The sequence below is a fragment of the Acanthochromis polyacanthus genome, chromosome 14 (genome assembly GCF_021347895.1).
Source record: "Acanthochromis polyacanthus isolate Apoly-LR-REF ecotype Palm Island chromosome 14, KAUST_Apoly_ChrSc, whole genome shotgun sequence".
NCBI lineage: Eukaryota > Metazoa > Chordata > Actinopteri > Pomacentridae > Acanthochromis > Acanthochromis polyacanthus.
Genome location: NC_067126.1, coordinates 5,640,028 through 5,661,256, shown reverse-complemented (window position 1 = coordinate 5,661,256; position 21,229 = coordinate 5,640,028). Strand labels below are relative to the sequence as shown.

General features: G+C 37.3%; 1 protein-coding gene across 2 annotated transcripts; it reads left to right on the top strand.

Annotated features, from left to right (window-relative positions):
* Window positions 1-1,057: 1,057 nt before the first annotated feature.
* On the top strand, window positions 1,058-19,393 carry pla1a (phospholipase A1 member A). Of its 2 annotated transcripts, none has more exons than XM_022218100.2 (11): window positions 1,058-2,390; window positions 4,054-4,270; window positions 5,344-5,521; window positions 7,034-7,142; window positions 9,016-9,117; window positions 10,664-10,756; window positions 10,864-11,046; window positions 11,936-12,028; window positions 14,143-14,248; window positions 17,201-17,353; window positions 18,924-19,393. In XM_022218100.2, exons 1-11 carry the CDS (start codon window positions 2,324-2,326, stop codon window positions 19,012-19,014), a joined length of 1,392 nt encoding a protein of 463 aa, XP_022073792.2. In that variant the 5' UTR covers window positions 1,058-2,323; the 3' UTR covers window positions 19,015-19,393. The 2 variants fall into 2 exon arrangements, with proteins under 2 accessions (XP_022073792.2, XP_022073793.2); XM_022218101.2 differs by having other exon boundaries at window positions 1,062-2,390; window positions 10,882-11,046.
* Window positions 19,394-21,229: the final 1,836 nt, after the last annotated feature.

Genomic DNA, 21,229 nt, shown 5'->3' with positions numbered 1-21,229 from the left:
CAGAATTTCCAAACCCACAGATTGCTTTGGCCTCAGACCAAGCACTGGGGCGGCCATGTTTTTTTTACTGTTCTAGTGTGTTTGCTGCATTTTGGTCCTTTGGAGTCACATTTGGGACATTTATAGTCTGAACATAGAAATGTTTCATCTTTTAATGGTTGGTTTTCTTCCATTTGGGTTATTTTGCTTCTCATGTTGTTAATTTTAGCTGTTTTTGTTCCTTTTTGCACCAAACATGGTAGATTGAGCTGTTTTGGATTTGTAAAACAGTAAAAACACAGAATTTCAAATCCACAGATTGCTTTGGCCTCAGACCAAGCACTCAGATGTTTCCTGTTCAGGTGTGTTTGTACAAGTTCCTTTGAATTCATTCATTTTTAGAGAAACAAACAGACATCATGAGTATATTAATAATACTTATCTCTGTTTTGTTTTTATTTGAGGGATGATGAAAACACGTTTCATTCAACATTTGCATTGTGTCTGTAAATTTTAGAACTAATTCCTCTTTTTCTCTTAATTGTCATGGACTGTATGTCATTTCAGAAACATGTTTCCAGAGTTGAACATGGATTCAAACAGTTTAACCCTCATGTCGACCCATTTTAAAGTGTGGAGAAAACATATTTTCACAGTGAAACTTCTGGTGTCCAAGTTTTCAACATTTTTGGGAAATTTTTGAACATTCCTTGGTGGGAAAAAAAGAAATGTTAAAAATGCTAAAGAACATTCACATAAAAATCAACCAAAATCCAGCGAATTTCGCTGGATTTTGGTTGATTTTTATGTAAATGTTCTAAAGAGAATATCACAAGTTTTACTGATATATATGGAATCATTTTAGATATTTTTAGGATTTTTTTTTGAGATTTTTACTCATTTCTTGAAAATATATTCTTGCCAAAAAAATTTTAAATATAACTTTTAAGGGAAACTTTTAATGAATTATTGGAATTTTCTTCCTGAAGGTTTTGCAAAATTTTCAGAAATTTGGGGAATTTTTTTGCAGAATTTTTAGATTATTTTCAGTACCTGTAAATGAAGACAACAGGATGGTTTAATAAAAAGGGAAAATATGTGAAATTACAATACATTTACAAACGCATTTAAACAGTTTTTTATGTTTAAGCTTCAGTGTACCGCCGGCGGTACACCTACTAATTTGCATAGGAATTTCAAGAATGTCCGACGGCTGCAAACGCGATTATACAAACACTATACACCGATGGAAAGCTTAGATTCTCATGAATCCGCTGGTATAAACCACTTTCAGATGCGATTACCACAGCGGGTGAGAAAAACACATTTGTCCGACAAAAACAAATATTCATCCATCCGTTCTCTATACACGGCTTCAACGCACACAGCGCGACTCACATTTCCGGGTTTATTATTACACACAAAAAAAAGATTCCACAAAAAACGGCCATAATCCAACCTTTTACATCAGATGACACAAGCCAGTAAACTATTTTGTCCAAAACATGTCCTGAAGTCGGTATAAAATCCCCGAATCGGTCGTTTTCAAGGAAATGCACCTCCCGATGCGTGTCCAATATTCCCCGTATTTTTCGTAATTTTTTTTTATTTAAAAATAGAATATTAGCGATTTTTTGTACTGAAAACGGCTGGAATTGACTGAAGCTTAAAGGGTTAAATAATCAGCTTTCCTTAAAAAGTGGAAGTTTTGTGGTTTGTGTACTTTTTGTGTGTTTTCCTCCCACTCATGTTGTGGGACTAAAAACCAGCTTCTCATGATGTAAATCTGAACATTTTAAAGTGAGTCTCTGGGAAACCACTTCCTCTGAACAATCTCTGATCCACTTTTCTTCCGGCACGTTCACGGAAAACCACCGATTATGTAAAAGACAATGGAACAGTCAGTCAGCTGATGGTTGATTATCAGGTTTCCACGGTGACCTCTGCTCACTTTGGCCGCCGACAAACATCAAACAGGGTCCTCCCACTCCGACCACAGTCCAGCGACTCAAACAAACAGCCATTGAACACGAATGAAGTCACGGATTCAGCACCAGGCAAAGACCTCCAGACACTTGTTGGCTGCAGAACAAACCCAGTCTGAAGGAAAGAAAGAGGGAAAAGCAGAATGTAGCTAAGCAACAAGGAGACGGGGAGAGGTTGAACGTGGAGGAATCTGCTTGGTTTGTGCTTTTATTTTGATGGATTCCTTCCTGGCTCGGTGCCAGCCGGTCGCCACTTAGAGGTTTTTGTCCAGAGCTGGGATTTACTGGAGCTCACAGCTGATCTCCATCCACCGACCGAAGCAGCTCCAGGCTTTCTTCACTCCTCTGTAGGTGCAGAAATGTCTCCACGACTCCAAACCTTCCTGCTCTGCTTCCTGCTGGTTTCCGTCTCATCTCTGGTGGGCAGTAAGTGGAGGAATCTTTGGCGTTTTTCACGCTGTTGATGTTTCAGTCCAGCAGGAACAGCAGGGATTTGGCTCCCTGGTGTTCTTACATAAGTCTCCTGCTTACCGTAATGCAGATTTATGGAGCAGTTTACTGTGAAATCTGTGATTAATCATAGAATTAGAATGATTGTAAACAGAAAAATAGGTGATTTTTGCAGTTTCAGAGCCGCTTTTTTAAAAATGAATTGACTGTATGCAGATAAATTCACCATAATAAGGATCTTATCATGTAAAATAGGTGTTTTTTTCTGTTTGACTGTATTTCTAAAGAGAATAAAGTGTGCTTGTTTTTGAAAAATTAAATAATGATGTAATTAGATTGATTTAGACCATGCAAATAGAAGAGTTTTGTAGTTTCAGTCATTTTTGTGAACTTATTTGAATGAAACATGGATAAATACGTTAAAATAACACCTTTAACATGAAAATAAGGTATTTTTTCTGTGTTTGAATAGATTTTTAAAAATAGAATAAAGTGAGTTTGTTTTAAAAAATTGAAAAATGACCTAATTAGAATGATTTTGACCACCATGCACATTGGTGGTTTTTGCAGTTTTAGATTCACTTTTGTAAATTTTATTGAATTATTTGTGGATAAATTAACTAAAATATGAACTTTAACATTTAAAAAAGGTATTTTTCTGTGTTTGAATCCATTTTTAAAGAGAGAAAAGTGTGTTTGCTTTTAAAACATTAAATTATGATGTGATTAGAATGATTTTGACCGTGCAGACAGTTGATTTCTGCAGTTTCAGAGTCACTTTCATGAATTTCTTTGAATCATATGCAGAAAAAACCCCTGAATAAGAACTTTATCATCTGAATAAGGTGTTTTTTCTGTGTTTGAGTATATTTTTTGAAGACAATAAGGTGTGCTTGTGAAAAAACACTAAATAATCGTGAATAATTATACAGTGAGAATTATTCTGAGCAGGCAAAGAAATGATTTTGTAGTTTCAGAGTCACTTTGTGAACTTTATGGAATTAAACAGATAAATACACTTTAAAAGGAATTTATTATGTAGGTGTTGTTTTCAGCGTTTACGTGTATTTGTTAAACTGTGAAGTGTGTTTGTGGGAGTAAATGTTGCATCATGACGTTACTGGAATTCACATCCTCTTCTGGTTTCTGTTTGACTCACCGCTAAACTGTCAGACGGATCCAGTCAGAATTCTCCTTAAACAGCCAAATGGACCAAAATATCAAAAGTAAAAGCACAGATGGTTAATGTATCATTATAAATGACATTTTTAGATTATTACATCAGAGTTTTTAATCAATGATTTGACATCTGGAACTGATCAAACGGTTGAGAAACGTTGCTTTGAGCCTTAAAAATGTCTCAGATTAATGCAGTAAAACTGTCAGTTAAGTCAAGTTGCTGCATTTTTCTTTTTGACCCGGCAGGTTTTGTCAAATTTACAAGAACAGATCTACTTGTAACTACTCTGTGAAAGCACCTAAACGTGGGATTGTTTATCGTGGCAAAGATTCATGCTGCAGTGATTCACCTCCAGACTGCGATGACAAACGTGGACGTTTGCTTCATGACTTTATCTACGTCCATCTGACTCCATTTGTTGATGATGTTTAACAGACGCCGTGTTCTTGTGTCCTCCAGGTCTGGATGGAGGTCAGGAGGAGGATGAGTGCGCAGAACTGAACAACACCACGTGGACGGAGTACCGGCAGCACCGATCCAAGCTGCAGGTCCAGTACCTGCTGCTGACCAGGAGAACCCTGGACTGTGCTCAGAGGTTCAGCCAGGACGCTCTCAGCAAGCACACCTCCGACTTCAACGTCTCCAGGCCAACCAAAGTCATCGTCCACGGATACAGGTGAGCTCAGGGGTTCAAACTTTTTCTTTTTGCCATAATTAGATCATTTTCTGTGATCTCTTTTGACAGATTTCTATGTTTTGTTGTAAAGTCTGACCTCTTTAAAGTTTGTGAGGCTCAGTTGTGAAGACATGAGCTAACAACACATCAACATCTGCTGCATCTGGTTGTTTGTCAGTTCAATCTGAACTAACAAAGCAGTAAAACTCTTCATAAATCACAACTAAACGTGTTTCTACCGTAATTCTGGTGGTTCCTTATTGAGTCTTGAACATTTAATGTCACAGAGACAGACATCAGGTGTTTTTTGGCACTTTAACTTCCGTAAACCAAGTCTTCCAGCTGAAGTCACAGTTTTAGGTTCCAGAAACATTACGAGAAAGTTCTTCAGATGTTTTCTTTTAGTTCCCAGAATGTTCTTCTTAGAGGCACGATCAAGTCCTCCAATGACGCTCAACATAAAACACCATAGGAGCGTTCTAAAGAAGGACGTTCTCAGCAGCAACATCCCCAAAACATCCTCTGAACATTGCAGGCAGAATGTTCTACCATTGTTAATACGTCAAATTACAGTTCTCCTGATGTTTTCTTTTGTTCCCCGAACGTTCCTCTTAAAGGTGGGACAACTAAAGATGTTCCTAAAACGTTTGGTGATAACGTTCTTAATGAGAACATTCTTTGTTGTCACAGAACATTGTTAGAATATTTTCTTAAAGACCGTTCACTTTAATGCTCTTCTAATTGAAGCTTTTAGATCGTCACTCAGTTCTTGTTCTAGATGTTGACTTTTGGCCATAAATGTTCTTGGTTCAAGGATCGTTTTAACACATTCTTTTACATTTTTAAAAAAATTAAATGTCCACTGGCCTTAATTTTACAAAAAAAACTCAAGGAATTGGCAGAAGAAAACCAGGAAACTCAAGTTTAGAAGATTTTTATTCAACAACTGCATGAGCACAGATGGTTTTAAAGGGTCCTCAACCTCCTAAAACCAGTTCCTTTTAAAGTTCTGCGATGTTCTTCTGCATCTTTTTGCCCTTCTTTGGCTCCATTAACTGCCCCAACCCCTGCAGGGCTCTGGGCAGTAAGCCGTCCTGGGTGAAGGAGCTGGGCCGGGCTCTGCTCAGGGCTCAGGACATCAACGTTCTGGTGGTGGACTGGATCTACGGAGCTTCGTTTGCCTACAACCTGGTGGTGGAGAACTACAAGGAGGTGGCGCTACAGATCTCCGTCCTCATCAACCAGCTGCAGGTAACAGAATTATTAAATATCCAGAGTTTTCTTCTGGTTTTGGTGCTAAAAATAACATGAAGTTGAGCTAAATAGTTGTAATCTCATTGAGGTTTAAAGAGATCTACGACCGAGAAACCCATGAAGTCATCAACCCATGACTACGTTACATGATTAGTTCAGGAGTAGAGGGAGAAACGTTATGACTATCAGATGTTTTAACATCTTAAAGGACCGACAGAACACTGAAAGCACAAACTTTAATCTGTTGAAGCTTCCATCAGTAAGAAAGAAACTCATGTTTCAGATTATTAGACTCATACATTTGATGGAGAAGCTTCTGTTCCTTTAAATCCACCTGAATGCGTGTTTTTGGTACGTTTTTGAAAAGCACTTTTTCACTTAATAGAAGAACCTGGTTACTGACTCGAACATTTCTCATTAGATTGAGGTGTTTGGGGTTTTCTCTGCATAAATTCTGATTATATTTTTGGTGTTTTGTTGGATTCTAGCGCCTCGGACCCACTGAAATTAGAATTATCATCCAGAACTCTCACAAGTAGAAGTGTGTTGTGGAAATTCTACAAAAGTTAGAATCACTTTTTTTGACGTTTTACCAAACTGTTTCGACAGAGCTTCACGGATTAATTTGTGTGGACCGATCTTCCCTTTTTCTACCCTGGAACTCTCTGATTTAATCAAGAAAAGACAAGATAAGGTTTCCTGTGGTCACCAAGACCCCAAAGCGACAAACAAAAGAATAATAGAAGCACTAGAAGTAAATTTAAGTAGTACTCTGTTGAATTTCCACCAGAAAGTGCCAAAGCACAGTGGTGCAGATCCTCAAAACTTTTAAAAAATAACCATATAAGAGTGCAAATAAATGAGCTTAATTAAACTGTAACCTGGAGATAGAAGCAAACCACATTATTACACGGAGACGAAATCAACTTAAGTCCCATTGATTCGTGTTTTTAAGCCTCTTGTCGGGTTCATTTCTCAGGAACAGCAATGATGGTCGACTGATTGCATGTTTAATTATCCAAAACATGTCAGAAACCAAAAAATCCCAGTAACCCCGTTTATATCTCATGGTTAACTCCATTTAAAACATGTCTACCAATATTTAGAGCAGTGGTGTTCTTTAGCTCTCAGGGTTCAATGAGGATAAAACACTCATTTGTCATTAAAAATACAAACTTTTTTTTAATGTAAACTGGACAGACCTACCTATAAAATAAAATAGTTTTACATGACATTGATTTTTTTTTAAATTTATTTTACATGTTGAATTTCTTCCTTTTTATAGAATCGATAAATTAACACGAGACACCTCTTCTTCTGTTCAGGGTGAAATGAACCATTTTCACTTTATATGTTGATAACATTTATTCATTTTTACATTTTTGTTTTTTATTTTAAAATGGGTAAATTTAACCCACAACATAACAGGAGGGTTAAGAAGTTCAGCTAACTTTAAAAGATTTGAACAGAATGTGAAAATGTGAGCATATATGTGGTCTTTTCCGACAGAAACACGGCTGTAAACTGGAGCAGTTCCACTTCATCGGCGTCAGTCTGGGAGCTCATGTTGCCGGTTTTGTTGGAACTCTGTTTGAAGGGAAGATCGGACGAATCACAGGTGAGTCCAGAACACCTGATCTAGTTCACTTTTAGTGGATTCTATCAGTTTGAAATCACATTTTGTTCCTTTAATCTGGTGTTCTAGTTTGGAAAAATTAGATTTACTGCTCTTTTGGAGTCAGAAAATCCAAGTTCCTTCAATTTTTCTGCTGCAAATCAACCGTTTATATTTACAGAATCTGGAAACATCGACACCTTTGCAGCTATTCAGTCATGCAGCTGGTATTTATTTACTGAAAACACACGTTTACATTCAGCTGCACTTTGTAAGTAATTTTCTTCACTAGCTTAAGTGTTAATTTTTCCATTTATGTTGAGCAGAATGTCCAGAAGTTTTTACAGTTCTTAATACACCAAATGAACCGTCTTTACAAGGTTCCATTGATGCTCTTTCATATGCAGCTTTTTATATTTTATACTTTCTGATGGTATTTTATAAAATGGACAGGAATAAAAGAATTCCATTTTATTCTGAAGAAAAGAAAAGAACAGCAAGTCTAATGAGATAATCAAGGTTTTTTTTACATTCTGGTGAATCAAATATTTGAAACATTTGTTGTTGATTTTCATTAAAATGACGTTGATTAAATGCAAAGTGTCCATTTGAGACGATTTAAGTTCATCTAACTTAAACTTGTTAACTGGATTTGGACAAACTTCATTTAATTGCATGTTATCAATTAAAGAAATCAATTTAAGTTGTGATTTTTTTTAGCGCAAATCATGTCTCCAGGTGTAAAGTTGAACTGAAAACATCACTGAAGCTCACTTATTGTTATTCCTTTAGCTTTTTTATTCTTATTATAAATTGTGAAAATGTAGATATCTTTGTAGGATTTATGTTTTTTCCTAAATCATCACAGAGCAACGAATGCTTCACCCAGAACTCTCATTGGCTCCCATTATATCAGAGCCCCAAAATGGAAATCTTGTACAACCAGTGATCATGGTTTGTGAAATATGCTTTTCAAAATAAAATGTGCTTATCAAAACCTTATGACCTAATGCATAATATAATAGAAACACGACCTATGAAGGGAACTTCTACGATTTGTTTTTTGGGTGTTTGAACAGCAGGACAGTGAAGGTCCCTTTGGAAGATCTGTTGGTTCTTCAAAGAACAACGGCACTTTGATAAGAGGAACACAAAGCTCCTCTGTTCTCTTGTTTATTTCAGGTCTTTCTGTCTGAGTGGAGACGCTTGTGTCGGTTTTAATGCGACGCTGTTCGGAGGCTTCACAGCTGCCGACCGGAATACATTTGGAAAATCATGAAATGCAACCAAAAAAAAAAAACAGTCGTTAAGCTTCACTTTTGACCGTAAATGTTTGTTTTTTTCAGGACTGTCAGAGTTTGAGAATGAACTCTTTTCTGTGCATGTTTTTGCTTGATCTCTTGAGATTATCTCATGAAAATAAGGTAATGTAAGAAAAAATTATGAAAAAAACCCCTAAAGCAGCAGGAATTCAACAGAAAACAGAAACAAAGAGGAAAGTGAAGCTTAAGGCTGAATCCAACCGAACGCACCGTTTACTGTAAATTGGGTTTCTTTGGTTTTAATATTTACTTTCTCCAGCTGCTTCCTAAAAACAGCAGCAGCAGTTTGATTCCCACAAAGCAAATTTCCATGCAGTTAAACATCACCACAGAAACCAGAGCCAGACTTTATTTAAGGAACAACATGAAACCAAAATGAAACAGCAGAAAACAAAAACTCCTGTCTTTGACGTCACGTTTCACTACAGATTCAGGACTTTTATTACCACAGAACTGCAGGGAAATAATCCTCCTGAGTTATTCTGTGAGTTCTGTGCTTTAATTTGAAAGATTTTTAACTTTTAAACAGATTTTTCCTGCGTTTCGTCTTCCAGGCCTCGACCCTGCTGGACCCATGTTTAAAGGAGCCGACACCTTCGACCGGCTGGATCCGTCTGACGCTCAGTTTGTCGACGCCATCCACACCGACTCCGACTGTGAGAGGAACTTTCACTGGTTTTGATGCTAGATTCTTAATAAAAGAAGCCTTAGAAGACATATTTTATTCACATGTGAGAATGAGCCACTGAAAAGCTGCAGATGTTTTTCATAAACATGCTGAGGTTTGTGTTTGAGAAGAGACATTAGAAACAGATTTGTTGTTTCAATTCTTAAAGAAAACAGTTTTTGTAAAATTCTGTAGCTTCAAGAAGAACAAATTTCCTCTTTAAAATGAAATGTTTAATTCATACAAACACATTCTTGTAGTTTTTCTATCAAAGGCAAAGTTTCTTGTTCATCTTATGAAGACTAACGTTGGCAAATCTCAGATTTTAAAATACGTAAATACGACATTGTGTCATACTTTTTTGTTATGTTTGGGGGTAAAGAAAAATGTTCAACAACAGCAATGAGAACAAAAAGAAGAGAGAGGGGAAAAACAAGTAGAAAAATAATATAAAGATGAAAGAAAAACAGGAAGAAGATGAAGAACAATAACAACAAAACCTAAAATGAGAAGAGGACAAAGAACAAGTGACAGAAGAAAAAGATGAGGAATAAGAAAAAGAATGAGAACTAAAACAAGAAGAGCAAGTTCAAGAAAATGAATAAAAAGAACACGAACAACAACAACAAAACCTAAAACAAGAAGAAGTTTGAAAAAACAAAGATAAATGAGTACTAGAAGAAGTAAAAAGAGAAAAATAACAATAAGAACTGAAACAAGAAGAAGAAGAACAGGAAGAAGAACAACAAAGCCTAAAAGAGGAAGACAAAATGATTAACAAATACTCAAAGAAGAAAAAGAAGATTAAGAAGAATAACAGGAAGTAGAACAAGAATAAGAAGGAAAAAAAGAAGGAGAACAAGATGAAGAAGAAGAAAACAATAACGACAAACAAAGCTGGAGCAAGAAGAAGACGAAGATAGACAACAAGTATTAGAACAAGTAGAAGAACAGAAGACAAAAACACCAACGAAAGCAAGAAAAAGAACAACAAAAACTAAAGGAAGAACAAAAAGACAAAGAAGAAGAAGAACAAGAGGAAGAATAACAACAGAAATAAAACCTAAAACAAGAAGACAAAAATGAACGACAAGAAGTAGAACAAGAAGAAGACAAAGAAGGTCAAATATTAGAACAAGTAGAAGGAGATCAGAAGATGAGGAGCAAAACAAACACCAACTAAAACAAGACAAAGAATAAGAAGTAAAACAACAAGAACAAAAAGGCAAAGAACAAAAAGAAGAAGACGAAGAACAGGAGGAAGAAGAACAACTAAACAAAACCTAAGACAAGTAAAAGCTGAACAAGAGGACAAGTACAGGAAGAAAAAGAAGATAAGGAACAAAAATAAAACAAACAAGAAAAGAAAAAAGAACAAGTACTTGAACAGGAAGTAGGAGTAGAAGAAGAACAACAAGGGTTTCCATGATTAAGCATTTGAGCTCCAAAGGTTCCTCCACAGTGGTGATGGTGAGGAACCCAAAAGGTTTTTGGAGGTTCTTCTACAGTTGTAACTGTGGTTTGTTCTCCAACAGACTTTGGGATCTCCATCCCCGTCGGTCATGTGGACTTTTTCCTGAATGGAGGGAAGGACCAAACCGGATGTGCTCGATCCAGGTTCCCCTCTAGTAAGTCCTGCACCAGGTAGAACCTGAAGACTTTAAGCCGGCTTTAATCAGTGCATGTTGTGGCTGTGCAGACCCGTAGCTGCCTCAGAGCTCCTGTGTGTTGTCAGTTCTTGTGTACTTTCCAGTGTACGGCTACGTGATCTGCGACCACATGAGGGCGCTGCACGTCTACATGAGTGCCCTGAACGGATCCTGTCCGCTGGTCGGGATCCCATGTTCCACCTACGAGGACTTCCTGGACGGAGACTGTGTCGACTGCGACGTCTTCAAAGGAACGTGTCCAGTTATAGGTCAGAAAAACACTGGAGGTGCTTTAAATCTGCTGTTACTGTGGGTTTAATGTTCCGTTCCTGAAACATTAAGACTGAAAGAATTTTATCTAAAGCATATCTGGCTTTTTATACTAAAATTACAGAATTATAGCAGTGAAAGGTTCTGTTAATAGTTGATATGCTGTGACTACTATGGGTTTCTGCTTTCTCTGTTCCTACTAATGTAGCACATGCAGCTAATTCTCATAATGCAGTTTATTAACCATAATTATTAGTTTAACTCTGGTCTGGAATTTGGAAGCCAGAATTTTACCAGAATTAGAAGAACAACAAGCAGGACTAGTACAAGGAGAAGAAGAATATGACTGAGAAGAAATGAGAAAAAAACACAAAAACAAGATGAACAACAAGAAGAAGAACAAGAGGAACAAGAAAAAGACCAAGAAAAACATAAAAAACACAGAGGAGAAGAAGAACAAGAAGAAGAACTGAAACAAGGAGAAAAAGAAAAAGAGCACATTAATGCAGTTTATTATGATGTAGTTTAGAATAGTACTGGTCAGCCTCAGGTTATTCTGATTATATTATAGAAGCCAGAATTTAAGAAGAAGAAATAAAGGAAACTAGCAAGAAGCAGAAGAACAAAAACAAGAATAAGAAAACGAAGAACAAGACGTACTGGACCAAGAAGAATGACAATAAGAAAAGGAAAAAGAACAAGAGCTAGAATAAAAGAAGGAAAAGAGGAACAAAAAGAACAAGAATACAAATACTCAGATTGGACAACTCAAATTCAAACTATGAGATTCAGATTCAGGTTCTGTTGGCTCATATTTCTCTACAATGTATAATAAGCATCAGTAGCGCCTGTTTTATTGTGTTTCTGTATCTTCTGTTTGTGTTTCAGGTTTATCTAAAAACAGTGGAATAGCTGAAACATCTCCGATCCCTAAAGAACAGAAAGTTTTCCTCCTCACGACGTCTTCTCCTCCGTTCTGCGGTGAGTGTTTGGGTTTGTTTGTGAGACAAAGAGGCAGAATAAGTTTAAACAAAAAGAACAAAACAATATTTGTGGCTCAGGATTGTATAAATCAGATGTCAAAGATGTGTATAAGCAGAGTTGAATCAAACCTTTAATACCTGCAAGATGTCGGATTTCCACAAAACCAACACAAATTATAATCTGAGCTTTTATATGTGGCAAAATAAGAGGACAACGAGAACTAGAACAAGAATGAAGAACACCAAGAAGATGAAGAAGAAAAACAAGAAGAGGAAGGAGAAGATAAACAATGAAAACTAGAAGAACAAGAAGATGATGAACGACTACTTAGGGAAGAAGAAAAAGAAGACAAAGAACAACAAGAAAAACAAGAAGATGAACAAGAAAAGAGCAAGAAGTACAAGAAGAAGAACAGGAAGATGATCAAGAAGAAGAACAGTAAGAACAACAAGAACTAGGACCATAAGAGGAATGAGTACTTGAACAAGAATAAATAAGAAGACCAAGAAGATGAAGAAAAAAGAAGATACACAGGAAAAGAACTAGAACAAGAACAACAAAAAGATGAACTAGAAAAAGAAGAGAAAGGAGAAGAAAAACAATGAGAACCAGAAGAACAACCAGAGGAAGATGATGAACAACTACTAGAAGAAAAAGAAGACAAAGAACAAGAAAAACAAGAACAAGAACTACAGCAAGAACAAGAATGACAACAAGACGAAGAAGCCGAACAAGAACAAAAACCTGACTAAAGAAGACCAAAAAGATGAAGAAAAACAAGAACAAGAGCAACTGTTTGAAGAAGAGTAAAGAGAAGATGACGACAAAGAATAAAACAACTACTAGAAGAAGAAAAAGAACAAGAAGGAGAAAAACAGCAACAACAAGAAGACAAAGATGGTGACTAAGAAGAAGAAGAAGAAGCGGTGTTTGTTTGTTTTTGTCCTTCCTAATAAAGAGAAGGTTTTTGGTTTCTTCCAGGCGTGAACTAATCGTGACGTCACCCGTTAGTTTCAACGCCGAGAAAATGAAGCCCGGATTTTGCTACTTCCTGGTCGCCATTTTGGATTTTGACGTAAAAAGCGTCATCAAACAGACTGGACCGGAGAGCAACTAGGAGCAGGACCAGTCAATGGGACTGTCAATCAAGTATAGCCACGCCCCCTGGCTCCACCAACTTTAACGATTTATTTAAAATTCAGTATTGATTTATTTTAAGATCGGCCACCTGATCTCTCATTTTGACCATGAAAACTAACGGGAAAAAAATCCTGAGCTGTAGAACATCAGTCTATCAAATTTTATTTTTTCCAAAAATGAATTTTGGGGGGGCTGCTCAGTGGAGTAGTGGTTAGCACTTTCGCCTTGCAGCAAGAAGATCCCTGGTTCAAATCCTGGCCTGGGATCTTTCTGCATGGAGTTTGCATGTTCTCCCTGTGCATGTGTGGGTTTTCTCTGGGTACTCCGGCTTCCTCCCACAGTCCAAAAATATGCTGAGGTTAATTGATAACTCTAAATTGCCCGTAGGTGTGAATGTGAGTGTGATTGTTTGTCTGTATATGTATCCCTGTGACAGGCTGGCGACCTGTCCTGTCACCTGCCTTCACCTGAGTCAGCTGGGATAGACTCCAGCACCCCCCACAACCCTAATGAGGATAAAGCGGTATATAGAGGCTGGATGAATTTGGGGTCTATGGAGCAAAAGCTTTTTGTAGCCAACCCTAGCGGACGGCGTGATATTGCAAGTTTTTGACACTTCGAGGTGGGCTTCAATTTTGGAGCCAGATGCTACGTCCATCTTTATATACAGTCTATGATTTCTTCTCAGTATGTGCTCAAAGGAAATCCTGGATTAATTGGGTTTCTCTGTTTAAACTTTATAAGGTCTCTACTATGTTGTTGCCATGAGATGATTCATGTCGTGACTTGGCGTCATATAAATAAAACTATAAAGAACTGGCTAAAGTCTTTAGTCACCAGTAAGATTTTCTAAAACCCAGAAACAGAACCGGTACGGGGCAGATATCTAGTTTTCTCTCAGGTTACTTGAAACAACATACTGACTGGTTCTTATGGTATTTCATAATAAAAGTCTTTCTAACTGTCCTCAGCTCATCACATCCTGCTGCAGCTGGAAGTTTCTCCTCTGGATAAAAGTGCTGAAGTTGAAGTGACGCTTATGACGGAGAACCTGGGAACCGAACAGAGACTCAGACTGTAGGTTCCACGTCTAACACAAGCACAAAAAACGTGTTGTTTTATAAGACAAACTAGGCAAATATTAGACTGACATCAGTGAAACACATCATTTTGTGTCTCATTTTGGTTATTTTACAACTTCATGATCATGTCTTTGAGGTCATTTTGGTAGTTTTTGGATTGTAGGAGGTAAATGTCTAATTTTGGGAACTCTGAGTCTTATTTTTGTTGTTTTTGTGTCTCTTTGGTCATTTTGGCTGTTTGGCTTTGGTTATTTTCTAGACTACAAAAAGTCCTCTTCTAGCGTCACTGACCACTTTATTAGGAACACCACACTCGTCATGGATCTGAAAAGACAGTTTGACCATTTGTTTCAAGTTGACTTGACTACATCAGATTTGTTGCTGCACTTTTTCCTTGTACCATGTCCCAGAGGCATTCTGTTGGATTTAAACCATGTTCTGGTGGCTGGAGAGGCCATTCAGTTTACATATTTACAGGTGTAATTCGCTGCCTCAGATTGTTGCCTGCATCCCGGACAAGCCCCCAAAGAAAAGCAACAAAACACAGCAATGTGGACGCTGTTTAGTTAAAGTTGAAACAACTGGTTTTGTTTTAAAACTGCTAAGTAATGAACATGAATCACAGAAAGAAGGAACTGAGAGAAGAAGATGTTACTCAAACAAGACATTATCAAAATAAAAGCTCTGAAACCCAGACTTATCAAAAGCACCTTTATCTAGTGACTAACATTCTTCCACAAACCACGAGTAGATTTCAGTCAAACAAAAGTCTTTAAACTTTCTCAAAACCTGGTAAAAGACCCTCAGAGTCACACAGTTCAAGAGAAGCAAAGGCTGAGCTATGTTCTGGCAGCTCTTGTGCAGTTTGGTCCAGTTGAATGTCAAACGGCGCCAATCTGATAGAGGGAATTTGTAAACAAACTGAACATAACTCTGTTTGCTGCATCGAGCATCATCCAGCTGGAATAATCCATGAGAAAATGTTAAACTGAAGACATAAAGGAACTCAGATGGTCAGTGATGACTGATGGTTAGTAATGGATAAAAAATGAGCCAAGAAATCCAGCAGCAGCAGCCTGGACTGTTGACAGACGACAGATCAGCTCCGTAGATATATGCTGTTGATGCCAAGTTCAACAGAAATAAGGGTCCATCAGACGAGGCCAAGTTTGTCCAGAGTTGAGCTGTTTAGGTTCGATGTTTTGCTCATCCTGAGATGTTTCCTTGTTGTTTATTTTAGTTATTGAAGTTTTCAGTCCGATCTGACCAGTCTGATGTCTCTCAACAACAAGGCTGGATGTTTGTTTGCTTTATAATCTCTACTGAATAAACTCTAGAGACTTTTGGGGGGAAATCCAAGAACATCAGCAGCTTCAGAAACACAAAAAACAGCCAAAAAAAATCTCCCTCTAACCCAGAGAAAACTCTCACTGCTTAGAGATGCTCCTCTACAACTCAAACTTCCGACTTTAAGCCTTTGAGTTTAGATTTAACAAGTTTCTCATATTTTCCTCCTCAAATCAACTAGAAATAGTGACCGGAAGTGAAAGCACAAGCGACAAAGACGGAAGGTGATTTCAAAATAAAACAGGAAGTAACTGAAGAGGAGCGTGAAAACGACACAGACTAAGAAAAACAGAGGGAGGTTAGAAGAGACGAAAAAACCTGCAGTTAAGGACAGAACCAACAAATGAACTTTAATCAAAAAGCTGATAAAAAAACAATCTGAAGCCAAAAAATGAGCTAAAAATCCAAAAAGATAACAGAAACAAGAAATAAACCAAAGCAAGAAATAATAATTAAAAAACAAACAAACAGAGAAAGGCTCCAAAAAACACTAAATTAGAAAACCATTTAAACACTGATTGGAGAGGCGAGACTCCAAAGAAACTAATCTGAGCAAGACAAAAACCGGAAGTAGAAACACACGCAACAAATAGGGAAAGGCAATTTCAAAATAAAACAGGAACTATCTGAATAGGGACACAAACTACCCAGGTACGAACAAAAACGCAGGAGAGCAAGAAAATAGAAAGGGTATGAATCTCAAAAAGAAATGAAAGCCCAAATACATGACACCTTGTTGTGTTTCTAGGATTTCAGACCCACATTCATCCAATTATCCTATCAGCCAATTGCATGGCGGCAATGCAGATATAGGTTGATTCGTTTTCAAAATAAACATTTCCAGAGGAATGTTTTACTGGTCATAATTTGCTCTTATATACCTCGGAGGATAAAATTGTGATTCTCACTTCAGAATAGTTTTAGTTTTGATTTTGTCTGATGTATTTCTGATGTTTTTCTCCTAAAATTTAAGGAGATATCCTTCCTAACTGCAAAGCAACTGGCTTCTTTTTGTCCTCGATTGGGCGATAAATGGGCTATAAATGCATAAATATATATGAATCAGTTTGACAAACTTTCAGGAAGATCTCTTAACAAAGCTCAGTACAGTTGTTGTATTAAACTTGCATAAAATAAGCCTCATGTGCAGCAGTTTTTTCCGCCTCTTTGCAAACATTAACAGCAGCATCTGAGCCTCACATTAAAGCAGGAGTTAAAGTAGAGCAGTGACAGACTCGCTCTATTCATCAGGCTCATGTGCAGCTCGTAGATTGTGTCTTTCAGCGAATTTCCTCCCAGAAAAGATGAGTTTGCAGCTTCTATTTTCAGAGCTGAGCTACTGTAAAGCCTCGCCAGGTGCAGAGAGAAGTTTGTTTGCTTGGGTTCATCTCGGTTCACTCGTTTTTTACTCCATTTTCAGGCTGACTTTCCTGCACAGTCAGATTTATGTGAGTTAAAGAGGGAAAATAAAGCAGAAACAGGCTGTTAATCCTGCATGTAAACACTGGAGGTAGTAACTGTGATGGATGCTGATGATCTGGATGTGTTCTGCGGTGTTATGAGGACGTTATTTAGTGTGTTTACTGTGTGTTTATTGCAGTCGGACGGATACGACGGTCTACAGGACGGTGTTGGCTCATCCTCTAGCTCTGTGTGAGATCAACTCCATCAGCCTGAAGAACACCGGAGCATTCTACCGACAGGCTGAGATCCACGTCAGATCGGTCTGCGTCTCCGAGTTCCCATCCATCAGGTTCGTATTTATGTGGAAACAGAAGAGAAACAGCTAAAAAGTTTAAATAGAGATATTAAGAGATGAAACAGACGAGCAGTGAGTCAGAATCAGCTTCGAGTTTGGGCTCTTTTGTGCAGAATTTCACCAAAACAAAAGGAGGTTTGACGATCAGATTCACAACATTTACCAGTGGATCTTCAGGTCTTGGTTTGCAGATTTACTTCCTGTTCTGCCTCCTCCTGATCGGACCAGAAGTCTAACACTGACTTCCAATCAAACCATGTTCATCGGTGTTTAAAAGCCTAAGAATTGTTGGAGACATTAGTTTTCTAGATGGAAGTTTGGACTCAATCAGCATCCACCCAAACCTTACTGCTCAAAGTTCACTCCACTATAGCTTTGGAGACAACACCGACACCATTATGTTATTTTAGCTTAGTTTTGTCTGATTTTACTCTCAGATTTTTCTCAGGTGAGACATTGTGTCTAACTTTGGCCATTTTGAGTTTCGTTCTGGGCTTTTCTTTGAGGTCATTTTGTGTCTCATTTTAGTAGTTCTTGCATTCTTTGGGGGTAAATGTTCGTCTAATTTTAGTAACTTTGAGTCGTATTTTGGTTGTTTAGTGTCTCTGTTGAGTCTTATTTTGGTTCTTTAGTGTCTCTGTTGTCTTTTTGCATTTTATTTTGGTCATTTATAATCTAATTCGGGGAATTTTATGCCCAACTGTGGTCATTTTCTGTCTGATTTTGGACATTTTGTATCTAAGTTTGAGTTATTTTGAGTTCCATTGTGGGCAATTATGTCTCTTCTTTTGTGTGTCATTTTGGTAGTTTCTCCATTCTTTGGAGGTAAATGTTCATCTAATTTTGGGAACTTTGGGTCTCATTTTGGTTGTTTTTGCATTCTTTGGATGTAATTTTTGGAACTTTGGGTCTTATTTTGGTTGTTTTTGTGTCTCTTTGGTCTTTGTGGCCATTTTACTTTGGTTATTTTAGATCTCTTTGAGGCCATTTTGGGCATTTTGTGTCTCAGTTTGGTAGTTTTTTGCAGTCTTTTGGGAGTAAATGTTCACCTGATTTTGGGAACTATGAGTCTTATTTTGGTTGTTTTTGTTTTCATGGTCATATTTCTTCTAATTTGGGGACTTTTGAAAAGGAAAAGACAATACTGTCAACCTAAACCTAAAAAACCTAAAAACCCTTCCCCCCCGAAAACTTTCTCAGAACATTTGTGAAATCTGAAATGTTTCTTCTTGATTTTAAATCAGGTTTTTGTGTTTTTAAATGTTACAAAATCTTCAAATCTCCTAATTAATTCCAAGTTTTACATAAAAATACAACAGATTTTCAAACTATTCTCATATCTTTGGACTCAGCTGTACCACATGATCACAACGGACTGAATTTAATCCTTTCTTTAACCATTTTTCACTCATGAAAGTTCCTAAAATGTCAAAAATAATCATCTTAGAAACAAGAAAAACAACAAGATGCTCCACCTGACCCTTTTCAGTCCAGTTTTGTTTAGTCTGAAGCTGTTTTCTTGTTGCAGAGTTTAATATTTAGACAGTATTTATTGATCTTTCAGACGTGAGGATCCACTGTGTGTGAATAACTTCATCGTCCGGCGAGGATCTCCATGGTCACATGACTTCATTCAGGTTTGTGACTTCTACTGAAGATCTGCTCTGAAGAAACTAGAATAAAAACTGCATCTACAGCGAAGTCGCCACATTTTCACCACCTTCTTTAATATTGATTAAAAATAATCAGTTAAATGTCAGTCAGCCAAAGAATCACAGCTAATTTCTCTGATTCTAACCGACCCTAAACACTGTACGTTAGCTGGATAATCAGCTGATTTTACAACATCCAGACTGAAACCACTAGAAAAACAGTGACTTTTATTTTTTGCCTGGTTTTGTGTAATTTAAGTTTTAACTCTGAGACTGTTAATATAATAAAAGGTGTCTGTTGTGATCTGTTTTACTCTCAAGTCTGGCTTTGTTTTGTATTTATTCGTGAGTAGTTCAAGCAATAAACACAAATAAACTCTGAGCTGTGGGTCTGGTCTCCTCTGTCTGTGATTTACGTAAAAATTCCAGTACAGATGGTGATTTAGATGATTTAATCAGCAGTGACACTGTAAAAAAAAAAGCAAAAAAATGTTACAAGTCTGGAAAAAAAAACATTTTTAAAAAGGTGGGATGCTCAAAAACAAAAATAAACTGTAATAATCTGTAATGTCTGCAAATTCATCGTATATACATCTAGACAGGGACGGCTGGTATAAATGGGCTAACAGGGCTAAGCCCTCCCAGGCAAACACAAAAAAGATGTGAAAATTATTTTTTAAATAACTTACAACAGATTGTTTTAAGTTTAGGTGAAAACAAAGGTAGCAACAGCACCAATCAGTCAAAAGAAAAACATAGAATATCTCTAAATGGGCTTATTTTTTTACAGCCCCAGCAGATACAGTTCGCTTTCATTCATTTTGTTCTTGTAAGTGATTGACAGGTGTCATGTCCCGCCCCCGTGATTTACTGATCATTTGGGCTAACTTCAGTCAGCCCACAGGCCTTTGACGCAGCGAGAAAAGGTTAAGCTATGGCGGGCGTTAGCATGAACGAGGTGGATTATTTGCTTTCATGTCCATTTTCCTCAATGTCTTTGGAGGAAAAGCTGGAAGTTAAGAGACTGGGATCACATCGGCCGTCGATGTGAGCTTCTTTTCAAATCAGGTAGGCCCGTGTTGACCTGTTAAAGGACTGTGACACCTTGTTTTTGCTGAGGTCATCTGTTGTACTGAAGGCGTGTTTTGCACTACATGTCGCCAAGCAGTTGTGATAAGACAGTTGCAGCAGGCTATCTGTGGGCAGTCGTTGCAGTTGGAACACGTTTTGTAGAGGTGTGTGTGTGTGTGTGTGTGTGTGTGTGTGAGAGAGTGTGACTGAGAGTGTGAGTGAATGAGAGAGAGTGTTGATGTAGAGCACTAAAAAAGTATAGTGTACCTGTAATTGATGTAACTGTGTGTATCATAGGTGATGTTGCTTTTGCAGCTGTGTTCACCATTTAATCGGTATTATGCATTTGTTAGCCCACCCAACAAATTTAAACACCAGCCGCCACTGTATATATACATAAATGTATACATACATATATGTACATATATATACACTCAAAAATATAAACCCAACACTTTTGTTTTTGCTCCTATTTTTTATGAGATGAACTCAAAGATCTAAAACTTTTTCCACATACACAATATCACCATTTCTCTCAAATATTGTTCACAAATCTGTCTAAATCTGTGACAGTGAGCACTTCTCCTTTGCTGAGATAATCCATCCCACCTCACAGGTGTGCCATATCAAGATGCTGATTAGACACCATGATTAGTGCACAGGTGTGCCTTAGACTGCCCACAATAAAAGGACACTCTGAAAGGTGCAGCTTTTATTGGGGGGTCCACTCCTCTTCAATGGCTGTGTGAAGTTGCTGGATATTGGCGGGAACACGCTGTTGTAAAATGGGAGCAAAGCCAAAAGTGTTGCGTTTAGATTTTTGTTGAATGTATGTGTATATATATATATATATATATATATATATATATATATAAATAATACATGTACTGAGTTACCATGTTCCAGGGAAAATCTATAAAATAACAATAAATTAATTCAAAAATAATAGCTAAAAATTGAAATTTGGGAAAGTTCGGGTGGAATTTCCTTAAAGTTTAGCTGCTCGTTCAGAAGGAATTGAACAATATAAATACATCTAATCTCACTTGGTAATTTGATCAACTTATTCTAATTCTTTAAACTTGATCCAATAAATACTACAGAGTGTAATTAAGTGTTTTTGACAGAAAGCAGAGTCAGAAAATAA

What these genes read in the sequence shown, in the direction of transcription:
- pla1a (XM_022218100.2), top strand. Translation starts at nt 2,324, where the DNA reads ATGTCTCCACGACTCCAAACCTTCCTGCTCTGCTTCCTGCTGGTTTCC. An exon ending in CGTCTCATCTCTGGTGGGCA is followed by an intron (nt 2,391 to 4,053) that starts GTAAGTGGAGGA and finishes TGTGTCCTCCAG; the next exon opens with GTCTGGATGGAGGTCAGGAG. An exon ending in GTCATCGTCCACGGATACAG is followed by an intron (nt 4,271 to 5,343) that starts GTGAGCTCAGGG and finishes CAACCCCTGCAG; the next exon opens with GGCTCTGGGCAGTAAGCCGT.